Here is a 14,059-nt window from a genome sequence, read left to right as displayed (position 1 = left end):
ATACAGAAGGTACATTTGTATTTTCAAACCCATATATCTGTACTTAGAATTTCTTACACTCTTAAGATCCGGCATATAAAACAGTAAATAAAGGGTTGCATTTGGAAACCAATTTTTATTAAAATTATATATATATATAATATTTATATATTAATTTATACATACATATGTATAAAATATAAGAAAAGTTACCATTTTTACTACAGTAACTACTACCCTAATCATTACCCCTTACAACTAGACTTAATCCAGCAACTCATTATCTCAGGAGCAGTTCAGAGGCAGCTCCTAGGAGCCCAAAGAGCCAGAGCCATAATTCCTGCTGGCTTTCATCTTGTAACAATCCTCAAACGTTCACAATTTCAGGAGGCAGAATCTCACTTTTAGCCCCAGAAGTGTGACTGTGAATGGCCCATAGGAAGGAAAGCCTCGCAACCCACTGTCTCAGGGGTTATTGAGATACAGCCCCTAGGAGTCCAAGTCCAGACAGAGCCTGGCACCTTTCATCTGGAAGGAATCCTCTGATATTCACAAATTTAGGAGACAGAATCCCATTTTCAGATTAGGGCACCTGACCATGAATTGATAGCCTTTTTCCACATGAAGGAAAGCCTGACAACCCAGTGTCTCGTGGGCAGTTGTGTTCCAACCCAAACCACTCCATGATTCTATGATTGGTAATGCTTACAGAAGTCCTGTTGAACGAGTTCAGGGATAGGGGTGCCATTGCAGGCCAGTAACAGCACCATTATCCCAGTGCCTGTGGCTGGCAATGGGTCAAAGGGCCCATTCTAAGTTTGGTGAGAACACTCAGAAAACAAGTTCATCTTTACTCCTGAACATTTACAGCACAACACAGAAATTAAGTTGACACTAATATAAATGCAGGTTTTATCTAGGTCTACAGCTGTCATGAGCTCAATCCATTTCCTGATGCTCAGCCTTTTGGTCAATGCCCTGTCCCACTCCCCCACACTCTCCTTCCTGTCAATGGCCAGCACCATCCAGGATTGAGGGTTACCATCAAACCCAGAGCAGCAGGACGGTTCAATGTGCACGGCACAGGCATAGCCCTGTGAACAGCCTGCTTGGTCATAAACACCTAGGATGTGCATCTGGATCTGCACGCCAACCCCAGAGCCACAGAAGTGATGAGCAGACACTGAGTGATGGCATCAATGGTTTGTTCTAAGGCTACTTTCTCCATGTTACTTTGGGTCCTGGTGACTTCACATTGTCATCCACACCAAAAAATAAATATCCACCATCAATGTTTGCAAAGACAGAGACATATTTAGGATGGTTTTTTCCTAATGTATTACAAGCTAGTCTTTCTACTGCATTCCTTAAATTCAATATGTGTTGGCTCTGTGAAACCCAGGACCTCCCCAACCAGCATTTCATCTCTTTTTATAAAGCTGGCCACAGCATCTTGGATGTTGTGCTCTTGGATGTTGAGAGGAGTCTCTTTTGCTCCCCCATCAAAACTCAGCTGAGCTCTTGTCGCGGTTTAAAAGACAGGTGTCTGTTAGGGAAGGCAGGGCCCTCCCTTGGATTGGAGAATGTAAACCCCCTCCCCCTGATTATTATGATTTTGAAATTAAGGGGCTCTCAGGCAAAGATATGAGGATAGGAATAACAGCTCTTTACTAGTGTGTATGACAAGGCAAAACGAAACAACAACAACTATGGCACTAACAACAAACAAACAAACAGATCCAGGGACCTAGTAGCAGTCCTCTCACGTGCAGACACTTTCCCCTTTGGTGCAGTCAGCCGGCAGGAATGAGCAAAGAATCCCGGGGTGTTGGACGGCAGTAGCTGCAGAATGTCCCGGGAAGGCAGGTGAGTGCTGGCTACGGCATGGAGAAACCCAGAGCAATAGCGAAGAAACAGCGGTGTTGGGCCAGCAGGGCCCGGCTCTGAGCAGGGCAGGGAGAGGCGAAGTTCAGGATTCCCGGGGCACACGAGCAAATGGTGACAGGTCCCTCAGGTGCTGGTGAGTTCTCCCCGCAGTAGGTGACAGCCTGGATGTCCTCCTCCAATGCCAAAGAGCGAGAGCAGAAAGATCCACAACTGCTCCAGCCCCTGTCCAGTGTCTCTGTCCCTCCGAGAGAAACTCCCAAAAAACAGAGGAGTTCCCTCTCCCCACTCCTCAAGCACCCAGCCATCAGTGCTTCTTAGCAACTCAATGGGAAAAAATTCTACAAGTAACAAGGAAAGAAAAGGAAAGAAAAAGATAAGAAAACCCAATCCCCAACAGCTCTCTCGGGGATTAGTCCATTCTCATTGTGGCACTTGGCACAGTTTTTCTTCCTCAGGAACTTCTCTGGAAGTCACAGGATAAACCAAAGTGTCGGATCTATAAAACAAACCAGTGGTGAAGCTGCAGAAGTGCAACTTTGTGGCTGCACCTCCCTGCTCCGGGCCTCCACAGCTCCGTGTTTTAACAAAAACCAGCAGGTTACTCCCCTGCTGCATCCATGCAAAATATTCAGAGGCCTTGTTTCTGCCAGTGCAATCCCGGAGATTCGTCTCTATGTCCCCACAAATGCCATGCTCCTGGAACAAGTAATTCTTGCTCTCACTCTCCATTCTCACTATCCCTCCTCTTGAATTCAGCAATGCACACACTGCTATGGAAAAGACCTTTTGTTCTGATTTCTGATTGCTAGACTTCTTTCTGGAACTCTTTCCTTAAAGTATTTTGCCAGTAACTACCTCCACATCAGGACTGTGTTCAAATCAATTGGTAGCTGCCCCTCCTGGCTGGCCATCCTGCTCGTGAAAGGATATATTATTAAAAACACTTCATGATTATCACAAAATTGTTAGGGTTAGGAAAGTCCTCTGAGACCATCGAGTCCAACTGCTCCCATAGCACTGCCAAGGCCACTGCTAACCCATGCCCCTCCCCATGTGCCACATCTACACATCTGTTAAATCCTTCCAGAGATGGTAATTCCACCACTGGCCTGGGCAGCCTGTGCCAGAGCTGGACAACCGTTTCACTGAAGAAACTTCTCCCCAGCGTTCGACCTAAACCTCCTCTGAGACAACTTGAGACTGTTTCCCCTCATGCCAGTCCTTGTTCTGTGGGAGCAGAGCCCAACCCTCACCTTGCTGTCCCCTCCTGTCAGGGAGTTGTGCAGAGCAAGAAGATACCCCTTGAGCCTCCTTTTCTCCAGACTGTGCCCCCAGGTTTCTCAGCCATTCCTTATCAAACGTGCTCCAGACCATTCCCCAGCTCCACTGCCCTTCACTGGACATGCAAAGAAGGGCACACACACGGTATCGGGACCAAGAAAACTTGGGGAAAAGGAAACATTGGAAAATAGAAGTGAAAAAATCATTTATTGCAAGGGCAGTCAGATCTGAGTGGGCTGGTGCGGAGACCGCGGGTTAATGATGGGAATTGCTGGGGCGCTCTAGCACTACCCTGAAGTGGCGTCCAAAGCACATCCCCGCTTCCCGCAGCCGCGGCGCATTCCTCCAGGCCCCTGCGGTCCCTGACGGCGAGGAGCAGCGGACAAAGCCCCCTGGGCGATCAAGGACCCTGGGGAGCGGGCAGAGCCCTGGGCCGGGGCCGCGGGCGGAGGCGCTGCACAGGGCGGAGGCGCCGCCCCGGGCTCCTCTTCCCTCCCACCCGCCCCGAGCCGGCTCCGCCGGGCGCTGCTGCCGCCTCGGCTCGGGGCCGTCCCCCGGCCGCTCTGAACAGCGCCGGCCACCGGCAGGGAGGAAAGTGTGGGGAACGGGGACCGGGCGCTGACCGAACTTGCCGGGGAACCGGGCTCAGGGCCGGCTCAAGGCCGTGGGCGCAGCAGGCAGTGACTGCCGGCACCGGGACCCGTTTAGCAGAAATCTCCCTACCCTTCTCTTTCCGCACCGCCCCTCCCCACCCGGCCCTGCGCGGCCGACATCGTGCTCTGCATCTGTATTTCAAACAGTTTAATTTTAAAAATATTCTATTCAGTGCTAAAATAACTTTCCACTTCCACGCGCGGCCGCGCCTCCAGCTTCACCAGGCTCGATCACGGAATCGGCGGGACATGCAGTGGCAGCGGGGGGAGAGTGGGGCTGGGGAGGGCAGCGGGTATTGGGGGGCGGCAGAGCCCCAAGGCCGAGAGCTTCCCGGGGGCTCCAGCACCCTGCCGCTTCCTTCCCCATCCCGGGGATAGCGGGTACCTAGGCCGGGGCAAGGGCCCCCAGCACAGGGCAGCGGCTCCCCATGTTCTGCCGGCTTCAGAGGGACCACAAATTCCACCCGGCTGGAGTTGTGCCCCACGGCAGAGCTGAGGCCGGTAAGTACCTGCCCTCTGGGAGGGGAAAGTGCTCCCCTCTCTCCCAGTATGAATGGCTTAAACTAGCAGCTTATTGCACAGCGTCCCAGTGGGTCCCTGCCGGCCTCCCCTCACTGCTCCCCACAACCACCTGCTCCCACAGCCGAGTGGACACATCACCCGGAGCAAGTGGAAGGTGGCTCTCTTGTTGCCAGCACCCAGGGGAAGGGCAGGCAGGGGAGCCACGAGCAGGCAAAGAGCATCTGCCAGTGTCCTGGGGACCATGGAGAGCAGGGAGCCCCATGGAGAACCCGCCCACACATGCAGCCCACCCAGTGGAGACCCCCAGCTCTAGGGCAGGGAGCAGGGAGAGAGGGAGCCAATAAATAGAGGCAAATTTGCAGGTACTGGCAGCAGCCCCATCCCTCGGGCAGGGCAGGGCAGGGCAGGGCAGGGAAGGGTGCACTTGATGCGAGTGGTGGGAGCCCCGACTCTGGGGAAGGGGCAGGCTGGAGGGAAGCGCTGGTCCTGGGGGGCCAGATGGCTCTGCAAGGGGCTGACAAAGGTGCCGGGCCAGGCAGGTTAGCTCTCCGAGGCCGTGTGGCACACAGAGTTCTGGTCAGCACAAAATCTCTTCAGAGGTGGTGCACCAGAGTCCTCCTCCTCTTCAGTTACCTGCAAGAGCCAGAAGGTCACAGGTAGTGACACCGAGCTATGCACACCTAGACAAGGTTGTGTCACACCATGGGGACACCCCCGGGTGGTCACCTATGCACAGACCCCAGGGCACCAGGAATGGAAACCCACTCCAGCCAGAATCGTTGTTTTCCCACACCCCCATATCCTTCCCTCACACTTCAACACCTGATCTGAAGCAGGGGATAAAGACGAAAGCTCAGTAAACCAGAGGTTCTGGGAGCTCCCGGGGGGCACTCTGGGACTGCAGAGCAACTCCATCCACCAAGATGCTTCTGCTACAGAAGCAGTAACAAGGGTCAAAGGGCCAATCTGGATCCATGCACATTTAGAGGTGCTTTCAATCCCCCTTCCTTTACCTGAGTCTCAAGGGGGACCGGCTCTTCTTTTGTGAGAGTGGGAGGCTCATCTGCCACTTCTGAGGAAGGCAGGGAGGGCTCTGGGGAGAACAGGTGGGTCAACAAAAATGCAGGCCCAGCACCCAGCTCAGTGCTGAGCCAGAACAGAACACCTAGCAAAAGAAGTCCCCAGCGCCCTGTCAGCTTGCAGCAGTGCCAAGGTCACCCACCGGACCACCAACCGCCCTGGAGGGGCCTTCCCTGAGCCCAGTCATCTGCCTCCGCCCTTCCCAGTTCAGCACCCACCTTCCAGGGTCTCCTGCCCCAGGGTGGGAGGCTGCGAGTCGTCCGTGCGGAAGTCGGACGTGTGGGCAGGACTCATGGACTCGCTCTGCTGAGGACTAGGGCTGGAGTTGGGGCTGCTGTCCACCTTGAGCTGGTACACATCAGACAGTGAGCTCTGGTTGCTGTTCTCATCTGCAGAAACAGCACCTGGTGAAGAAGAGCACCTTGACCCAGGGGCACAGACAGCCCAGGGCAGCACTGAAAGCTGGGGTCTTGCTGAGAAGGCAGAGCACAGTCAGAGATTCAGTCAGGGGATTAACTGTTCCCCATCAGCCCAAGGGCTGTCAGGCACAGGACTGTGCTCCAGAACACAGTGGGAATCATAAGCACAACTGGCCAATGGAGAGAGAATGCTCCTGCCCTGGGAATGAGAATGAGCACTGCCAAATCCCACATCTGCATCTTGGGACGGCCCTGGGCATCCGAGTGCAGGAATCTCCTGCTGTGTACCAGGGTTTTGTTCCTCCTCTGTGAAGCAACATGTGGATTAATGCTCAGCACCTGTCTTCCAATGAGGAGGCAGGCTTGGCATACTCCTCCCCAAACTGCTGACCTGCAACATAACTCCACCACATCTCCTCGAAGTAGCAGCATATTCCTGATTTTCCTTAGCAGAGCAGGGGTTGGGCAGATGTGTACACTCTACTTCAGCAGTGAGTCCAGCACTGCCAGAGCCTCTCCTGGCTGTACCACAGTGCCCAGACCAAGAGCAAGGCAAGGGACATCCTCTGTCCCTTCACCCTTGGCTGCAGGTGGCTACTGGCCTATCCCCAGCAGAGACTGGAATGGGGGGAGAAGAAAACCCCACTTTTCCAGTTAGCTGTGAAGCTTCCCACAGAAGATACCAGAAACCATTAAGATTCTCTGACAGCAAAAATGAACAGTTTGGACAGGGACAATCCAGAAGTGGATCAGCCCAATTCCACAGCTCAACTCCACAGCTCTCCACTCCACACCAGTGCTCAGAGGCAAATACTGCTCTTCCCCATACAGGCAGCACACAGAACCAGCAACGTCCCAGCTGCTGTACAGCCTTGGAGTCTTTCCCCACGTTGAAGGGAGCTCAGCCAGACCTACCTTGGAACTCCAGAAGGAGGGAGGAGTTGGCAGAGGTGTCAGCTGGGAAGCCATTGGGCTCTCGGGCTGTGCTGCTACTCGATTTGGATTTCTCTTTCTTGAGAAGAAAAAGAAAAGCACAAACACAATGTCAGAGAAACACATGCTGCTCCAGAGGAACCATTCCCCTTTCTGTCTCCAGAAGCCCAAAGGGATATGCTCCAGATGGTCTCCTCCCTTGGCTTTGGGGGCACATTCCTAAGTCAGAGGCAAAACTCGATCTATGAAGGGACTGGGAATCAGGAAAGAGACGCCCATCTAGGAATGACACCGAGTAAAGCCAGTCCTTGGAGGAGTCAGGCAGAGTCTTAGGGGGAGCAGGACGGGGTTCAAGGAAGCTCAAGGGGCTCGACAGGGGCTTGATAGTTCGGGGGGGGGCTCAGATCGGCTGAAGGTGCTCTTTGGAGCTGGGGGAGGGGGCCCAAGAAGGCTTGATAGGGGCTCATGGCGCTTCAGAAGGGACTCAGCGGGGTCTGGGTGGGTTCGGGGGTCAGCTTAAGGAGGGATCAGGGGCTTGAGGGTCTCAGAGGATCTCTACAGGGCAGGAGGGGCTCGGTGGGACCTCAAGGGTGCTCAGCAGGGCTGGGAGGGCTCAGCAGGGACTCGGGTGCTGGCTCGGGGAGGACTCAGAGCGGTTTTGTGGCGCTCGGCAGAACTGGGGGGCTCGGAGGTAGCTCGGGGGGCTTCGGTGGTCGGTAGGGCTGTGAGAGTCAGAGCTCAGCTTAAGCGGGGTTGTTAAGGGAGTTAGGCTGGCCGTGGGCGGTGACTCCGGGCTCGTCTCCACGCGCGGTACCCACCTCCTTACTGTCCGCCACTGGCACCCACTTGAAAATCCGCAGGGATGTGTCGCCCACCGTCACCCACTTCTTCTCCCTGCAGGACACAACGTTGACGGGCCGGACCGGGCCTGGGGCACCACGGCAACAAACCCCGCCACTCCGCCACGCTCCGGTTGGCCCAAAGGAGCGTCAGTTCAGCACCCCGCAGCACTTTCCCCGCCCCCCGCACTGTGATTGGCTGGACCAACCGCCCATCACGCTGGCTTCCGTCCCCGCCCCGCTCCCATTGGCCACCGCCCCTCCGCCTACACCCGCTGGTTGGGCGCGCACTCCCGGGTCGCACCCTGCGGCGCGGTGATTGGCTGCGCGCGGGCGGCGGGGCCCTCCCCCCCGCGGGCCCGCCCTCACCATCTGCGGACGCGCTCGATGGCTGCCATCACCTTCTTGATGTCATCCTTGGCGCGGCTGCGGGTCTCGGCCCGCACCGAGCGCCCCGACATGGCGCGCGCAGCCCCGCAGCACCGGCCCCACTGCACCCGCCGCCGCACCCGGCCCCGCGCACGCGCCCTGTGCGGCCCGCCCGCTCGCTGCGCGTTCTGCGTCACCACGCCCGACACGCCCCGGCTGCTGCGCCTGCGCAGACGTACACGCCCCACAGCGGGCACGGAAACGACGCTCAGACGAGGCGAAAGTGCGCTACCATCTTCCTTTGCGGCAAGTTGTGCTCCACGCCACCCTGAGACCGCGGGCCTGGGGCATGGGGCCACCCTAAGTCCGCTGCACCGGTATAGCACTGCGCCGTCCCCTGCAGCAGAATCCCCACCGTTTAGCATCTAAGAAGACTGAGCTTTGGCAGGTCCTCTGGAAAAAATAAACAACCAAGCAAAAAACCTACCCCAAATCCATACAACTCCCGTTTCTAAGCTCAGGAAAACTCATAAGCAATGCCTTAGCAATCACTTCCAAGGGATACTGATGATCTATGCCCGGGGAGGAAAACAACACAAGACTGTGACAATGGGAGACCCCACTGTCCCCAGCCCTGTCCCGCCCATACAGAGCACGAAAGGAAGGACTCGGGCACTCTTTTTTATTACTGATGTAACACAGCTATTAAAAAAAGACATCCCCAAAGGCAGAGCACAGCTGCCTCCGGGTGTACGGGTAGCTTAGTGCTTCTTGCCATAGATAGCAGCCAATGCTTTGAGAGCGCTGGAGATCTGCTGCTCCAGCCTCTCCCGTGTGGCTTTGTTCCCAGTTTTTTTCAACATGGCCTCCATCTCCTCCACCACAGCGCGGTGCCCAGCAGTGTTGTGGAAAACACGGATCGTGTGGTCCCCACAGGACACAACATAGCGGCCAGTGGTGTCAAAGGCAAGGTCGGTGATACGGTGGCTGTGCACTCCAAGAAAACGCTCCTCCTCCTCGCCACGCCGAGTGTTGCACACCACAATGTCTGTGCTGCCTGCCACAGCGACCGTGCGGCTGTCAGGAGACAGGGCAATGCGGCATGGCTCCGGCACTGCACACTGCCCTGTCAGAAGCAGGTATGGGTCCTGCTGCTTCTTGTACTCCACATCTGTGCCCCAGAACTTCCACGTACCATCCTTTGACACAGTCGCCATCCTGCAGCCAAGAGAGAGCCTGATGAGTGCTTGGAAAAAGGGCGGCACCTCTTACCCTGCCCTGCCCATGAACCAGGAATCCTCTGTGGAGAGATATCTCTTGGGAAGGGTGAGTCTGTACACACATACAGTCTGTGTTCTCTTTCCAAAGTAAAAAAGCCTACCACTAGACCAGGCTGCTCCAAGCCCCTTCCAATAGAGCCTTGAACACTTCCAGGGATGGGGCAGCCACATCTTCTCTGGGCAACCTGTGCCGGGGCCTCACCATCCTCACAAACAAGATTTTTTTCCTAATATCCCATCTAACCCATTCTGTCAGCCTGAAACCATTCCCCCTTATCTTGTGACTCCAGGCCCTTGTAAATAGTCTCTCTCCATCTTTCCTGTCAGTTCCCTTCAGGTCCTGGAGAGCCACAATTACATAACCTGAAGCCTTCTCTTTTCCAGGCTGAGCAATCCCAATTCTCTCAGCCTTTCCTCATAACAGAGCTGCTCCATCCCTCTGATCATCTTGGTGCCTCCTCTAGACTCACTCCAGCAGTTCCATGTCCTTCCCATGCTGGGACCCCAGAGCTGGAGGCAGCTCTGCAGGTGGGGTCTCACCTGAGTGGGGCAGAGGGGCAGAATTCCCCTGTCCCTTGTTGTCCACACTATGGGATCAACCCAGGGGAGTTTCTGGGCTGATCATGTCCAGCTCTCACCCACCAGTACCCCCTGGCTGCTCTCAATCTGTTCACTCCGAGCTTGGATTGATACCGATGGTTGCCCTGTTCCAGGTGCAGCATTTGGTCTTATTAAACCACATGAGATTCCTACGAGCAGGGAATATAGAGGAGTCAGATTTGGCTGCCAAGGGCAGTGCTTTACCCCCCATAGCTCAGTGGTGCAGCTGGTTAACCCTGGAAGAGATGAACTTACATGTCCTGAAGGTAACTCCGAGCAGCTAACACACACATACCTTCTTGAGTCGTTGGAGAAGGAAAAGGATTGTACACCAGCAGTGTGGCCTTTCAACTCAAAAGCCCTGGTCACCTCCCTGAAGTCTCCATTCTTGCTAAAACACACCTCCCACACCTTCACATCAGGGGTAAAGCCACAAGACGCCACAAACCTGCGTGAAGGAACAAGCAGAGACAGAGAGGTTGCCTCTTACAGAGGACCTGAACAAGGCAGGGCCACAGCTCTGCAAACCTGTCCTGACCCCTGCACTCAAGTCTGGCCCTGAATTTCCACTTTTCCCTGAAACCTGCCCTTCCCTGAACACTAAGAAAAGGTACCAGAACAACTCAGGAATGAGAAACTCTCCATCAAAGTAAAAGAGTTAAATGCTTTTGAGCCCAAAACTCCTCACGCCAGGAGCAAGGCAAATCAACCTACAGCAGCAAGTGATTTTCCTGATAAACAGATCTCCCAGAAATAAAATCTTTACTTTTATAATTAACCTTTAAGAGGTCACAGACAAGTTCAAAATGCTGTTTTCTTTGCATAGGCCATTTGCTCTGTCCCACCTCTGCTACCTGAGGCCAAAGCTATTCTCAGGTTACCAGAACAGCAGCGCTGAGGCAGAATAGCAACACACGAGTGCCTGAGCCTACAAAGCTCCATCTCCCAGGGGGCCAAAATACCTTTTTATACTGTGGAAGCCTCAGAAAACTGCATTACAGTAACAACTAACTGCCGATGGTCTGAACTGATGCTATTCTGAGCAAAGGAGCAGTCTGGCATCCTGCTTGTCACTCACCTCCCACAGGGTGACACTGTGGCATAGGCATTGTTCATCTGGTTGGTGTTAATGCTGGCCAGGACTTCTCCCTTTGGGGTCCAGATCAGGATGGTCGTGTCACTGGAAGCTGTCATGATAAACTTCCCTGGAGAAAAAAGGCAAAGATCAGGGGAGCCCCCAGACCCAACGCTGCCACAGACTCAACGAACCCCCAGGACAACCTCTCCCTGCAGCTGGAGAAAACCAGCAGCAGCACCGAAATCCAAGGAGTTTAAGTCTCCTAGGATAAAGAGCAGTATCGGAAGACTCAGCTCCTGGTTATGCCTCAGTACTCCTCTGGCTCCTGAGCAGGCAGCAGGCACTGAGTCCATGTGTGCCCTGTACTCAAGACCCTGAGCACCACGAGCAGAGCTAGGAGCCCCATTGTGTTGTGCCACAAACAGGAAAAAGCACACTCCTCCTGAGCTGCACGCCCAAAATCAGCTCGAGGATAAGCACCTTTCAAGCTGGGGATTGCAGGCAGGCAACTGAATCCCAGTCACACCACCATGATCCATGATTGCTGGTTGTGCCTATGCTGGACTCCTGCTTGTTCCCACTTCCCCTTTGCCAGCTCAGCCCAGGCAGGGAGTTGCATGTTTACCTTCCAGCTACTTGTTGCAGGTTTAAGTTTTCACTTTCACAGCTCCAGTCTGTTAACATTTTCCCTGCTCTCCTATTAGAGAGGTGAATTCACATCTACCTGCTTCCAACTGCCACTGGCACATACCTGATGCATTAATCCATCAAGCCCTTACTAAAATGTAATTTCCACCCACCCACCCTCACCTCTGTTCTAGATGATCCCAGAAGTTCAAGATAGACCATATGAACTCACTAGAGAGATTTATGACTGGTTAAAGAGAGACTGGCGGCCCAGAGAACAGCGATCCTCTCAATACTGAGACCAGACCTCTTTGCAACAGCATCCCTGAAAATGTAAATTAAGAGACTGTGCATATCGGGGACCTGGTTACAGGGACATAATTGGTGTGAAAATAACACCTTTTGGTTCAGTCGGTAGCAAATTATGTAAAAAAACCTAAGAGACTACCGAGTTCAGTAGTGGTGCTGTACACACACCTAAGAATGCCAAAGCTCCAACACCTTGAATCCAGTAGCTTCACAAGCAATTCAGAGCTGATCTGGAGAGGTGAGCAGGTCATTTCCATACCTGTCTCTGCAATTGCTATGTTAATGACAGGAGCCTTGTGCTTCTTTGGGAAGTCCCCAGCAGTCGCACTGAAGGTGAAGCTGCCATCATCCTTCTTGGTCATCTTGTAGACACGAATAGTCTCAGCATTGGCCAGCCAGACAATGAAAGCCCTGTGGAGAGACAGGCTCTGAGCCCCAGCTCAGCCCAGGTCACTCAGGGGCACCTGGGAAGAGGGATATGCTGGCAGGTAAAAATATTTACAAGGGCACCAAGTTCTCTCCCTGTGTTGGCTCAACTGCAACACTGAACAAAAAAGAAGGGAATTTATTATCCACACCAGGAAACAAAATCCCTTCCTCTCCTTCTAAAAGAGACTACCTCAAAAGGCAAAACACACTTTTCCACCAAATTTCGCACCCAGCAAGAGCTCCCCTGACCACCGGAGAGACTCAGCAGCACATTCCAGCTGCAGAGTCAGCTGGCAGTGACCTCAACAGGCACCTTCCATGGGTACAGCAAGCTGGGCACTGGGATATTTGCCCTGAAAAACACATTAACACACCAGGAGCTGGACTAGATGATCTCCAGAGGTCCCCTCCAACTCGAACTATGGTGATTCTGTGATTGAGTGCCAGCTGCTCTCAGGCCACCAATCAGTGATACTGTGATGACCCAGTGAGAGATGCTGCCTCCACCCATCCCAGAGCAACGCCACTGATCCCATCACAGCTCGGCCGTGAGACTGGCGGCTCTGCAGGACATCCCGGTGCCAGTACAAAGTCCGGCCGTACCGTGAGTCAGGGCTGAGGCGGACGAACTCGGCGTGGTCCAGCCCCACGTTGGCGCGCAGACAGCGGTGCTCCCGCCCCGCCAGGTCCCGGGTGCTCCACAGCCGCACCGTGCGGTCCTCAGAGCATGACGCCAGGTACTTGCCATTGCTGCTGAAGTCCAGGCAGGTGACCGGGCTGCTGTGGCCCTGCAGATAGAGAGTGGTCACGGAGGACGCGAGGGGAGGGAGAATGAGGGGAAGCGCAGTGAGACACCGGCACAGGCGAGACGCCAGCATTGACAGGGACACCTGTTTCGACCCCAGCAGGACAGCGGCAGCAGGTGGGACAGCGGCACCGGGAAGACACCGGCCTGAGCGCCGGCAGGACACCAGCATCGAGGGGGACACCAATACCGAGAAGCACACTGGCATCAGCAACAGGGAGGCACCAGCCCCGGTACCTTAAGGGCAGCGACCAGCAGCCGGTGTGCGAAGCTGTGCTGCTCCTGCGGCTTCTCCCTGCGAGCCCTCGCCGCCGGCTTCGCCTTTCGCGGCTTCTCCGGTCTGACGTGCCCGTTCGCCCTAAGTCCTGCGGGAGCGGAGGGGTCGGTGGGTCCGGTTCAGCTACGTCCCGCGCTGCCCGGTGCCCCACTGTCCGCACGGTACTCACCGTCCTGCGGGGCAGTGGGGGTCTCCCACGGAGCGGAGCGGTGCAGCGCGACCGCCAGCAGCAGGACGAGGATGAGGAGGATGAGGGCGCCCGGCAGCCCCGACCCACCCAGCGCTGCCACTGCCTCCATATTTCCGCCGCCGCGTCAGCGACCGGTACCAGGAGGGGGGAATTTCCGTGTGCGCATACGCGGCCCCTGTGATCCGCGCACAGGGCGGCCCCTGGCGCTGGTACTGCACCCTCCGTCCCGGCCGTTTTCCCTTCAGCCACAGACACCCCCGACCCCCTCCTAGCCCCTTTTTCTTAGCCCCTGCCTCCCACAAAGCCCCGTCAACCCTACAGACCCTCTTCTAACACACCACCCCAGCCCGTGCCTTCCACACAGCCCAGACTCCCCTCATCCCACCCCCAGCTTCTACGTCCCTCCCACCCCGGTCCCCCTCCAGTTCCTGCTCCCCCAAGCCCCGGCCGTCAATCCTCACCTTAACTCCGCCCCCTGCTCCCACCACCCCTGCCCGCACTG

At 55.3% G+C, this 14,059-nt stretch overlaps 3 protein-coding genes across 6 annotated transcripts; all 3 read right to left on the bottom strand.

Annotated features, from left to right (window-relative positions):
- Nucleotides 1–656: 656 nt before the first annotated feature.
- LOC148221526 (protein SLFN14-like) lies at nucleotides 657–2,697 on the bottom strand (the record flags this gene model as incomplete). The annotated part of the gene is made up of 3 exons (XM_088176831.1): nucleotides 657–1,171; nucleotides 1,746–1,856; nucleotides 2,289–2,697. Coding segments are annotated over 3 exons (900 nt in total), but the record flags the coding sequence as incomplete, so codon positions are not given.
- A 1,236-nt stretch (nucleotides 2,698–3,933) lies between these two features.
- BCL7B (BAF chromatin remodeling complex subunit BCL7B) lies at nucleotides 3,934–8,177 on the bottom strand. 4 transcript variants are annotated; one of them, XM_014881516.2, is made up of 6 exons: nucleotides 7,963–8,177; nucleotides 7,573–7,648; nucleotides 6,737–6,833; nucleotides 5,621–5,806; nucleotides 5,336–5,415; nucleotides 3,934–4,955 (listed from the first exon to the last, which is right to left on the bottom strand). In XM_014881516.2, the coding sequence occupies exons 1-6, from the start codon at nucleotides 8,052–8,054 to the stop codon at nucleotides 4,863–4,865; spliced, it is 624 nt and encodes a 207-aa protein (XP_014737002.1). In that variant the 5' UTR covers nucleotides 8,055–8,177; the 3' UTR covers nucleotides 3,934–4,862. The 4 variants fall into 4 exon arrangements, with proteins under 4 accessions (XP_014737002.1, XP_014737003.1, XP_088032980.1 ...); XM_014881517.2 differs by having other exon boundaries at nucleotides 5,621–5,791; nucleotides 7,963–8,147; XM_088176854.1 differs by lacking the exon at nucleotides 3,934–4,955 and adding an exon at nucleotides 5,012–5,254 and having other exon boundaries at nucleotides 7,963–8,144.
- Nucleotides 8,178–8,627: 450 nt separating this feature from the next.
- On the bottom strand, nucleotides 8,628–13,983 carry TBL2 (transducin beta like 2). Its single transcript, XM_014881513.2, has 7 exons — nucleotides 13,537–13,983; nucleotides 13,328–13,455; nucleotides 12,889–13,073; nucleotides 12,116–12,267; nucleotides 10,921–11,047; nucleotides 10,138–10,290; nucleotides 8,628–9,180 (listed from the first exon to the last, which is right to left on the bottom strand). The coding sequence occupies exons 1-7, from the start codon at nucleotides 13,664–13,666 to the stop codon at nucleotides 8,724–8,726; spliced, it is 1,332 nt and encodes a 443-aa protein (XP_014736999.1). The 5' UTR covers nucleotides 13,667–13,983; the 3' UTR covers nucleotides 8,628–8,723.
- Between the last annotated feature and the right edge of the window lie 76 nt (nucleotides 13,984–14,059).

This window comes from Sturnus vulgaris, chromosome 21 (assembly GCF_052056855.1).
Source record: "Sturnus vulgaris isolate bStuVul1 chromosome 21, bStuVul1.hap1, whole genome shotgun sequence".
Lineage (NCBI taxonomy): Eukaryota > Metazoa > Chordata > Aves > Passeriformes > Sturnidae > Sturnus > Sturnus vulgaris.
The sequence above is the reverse complement of the archived record's forward strand: the minus strand, read 5'-3'. Positions and strand labels throughout refer to the sequence as shown.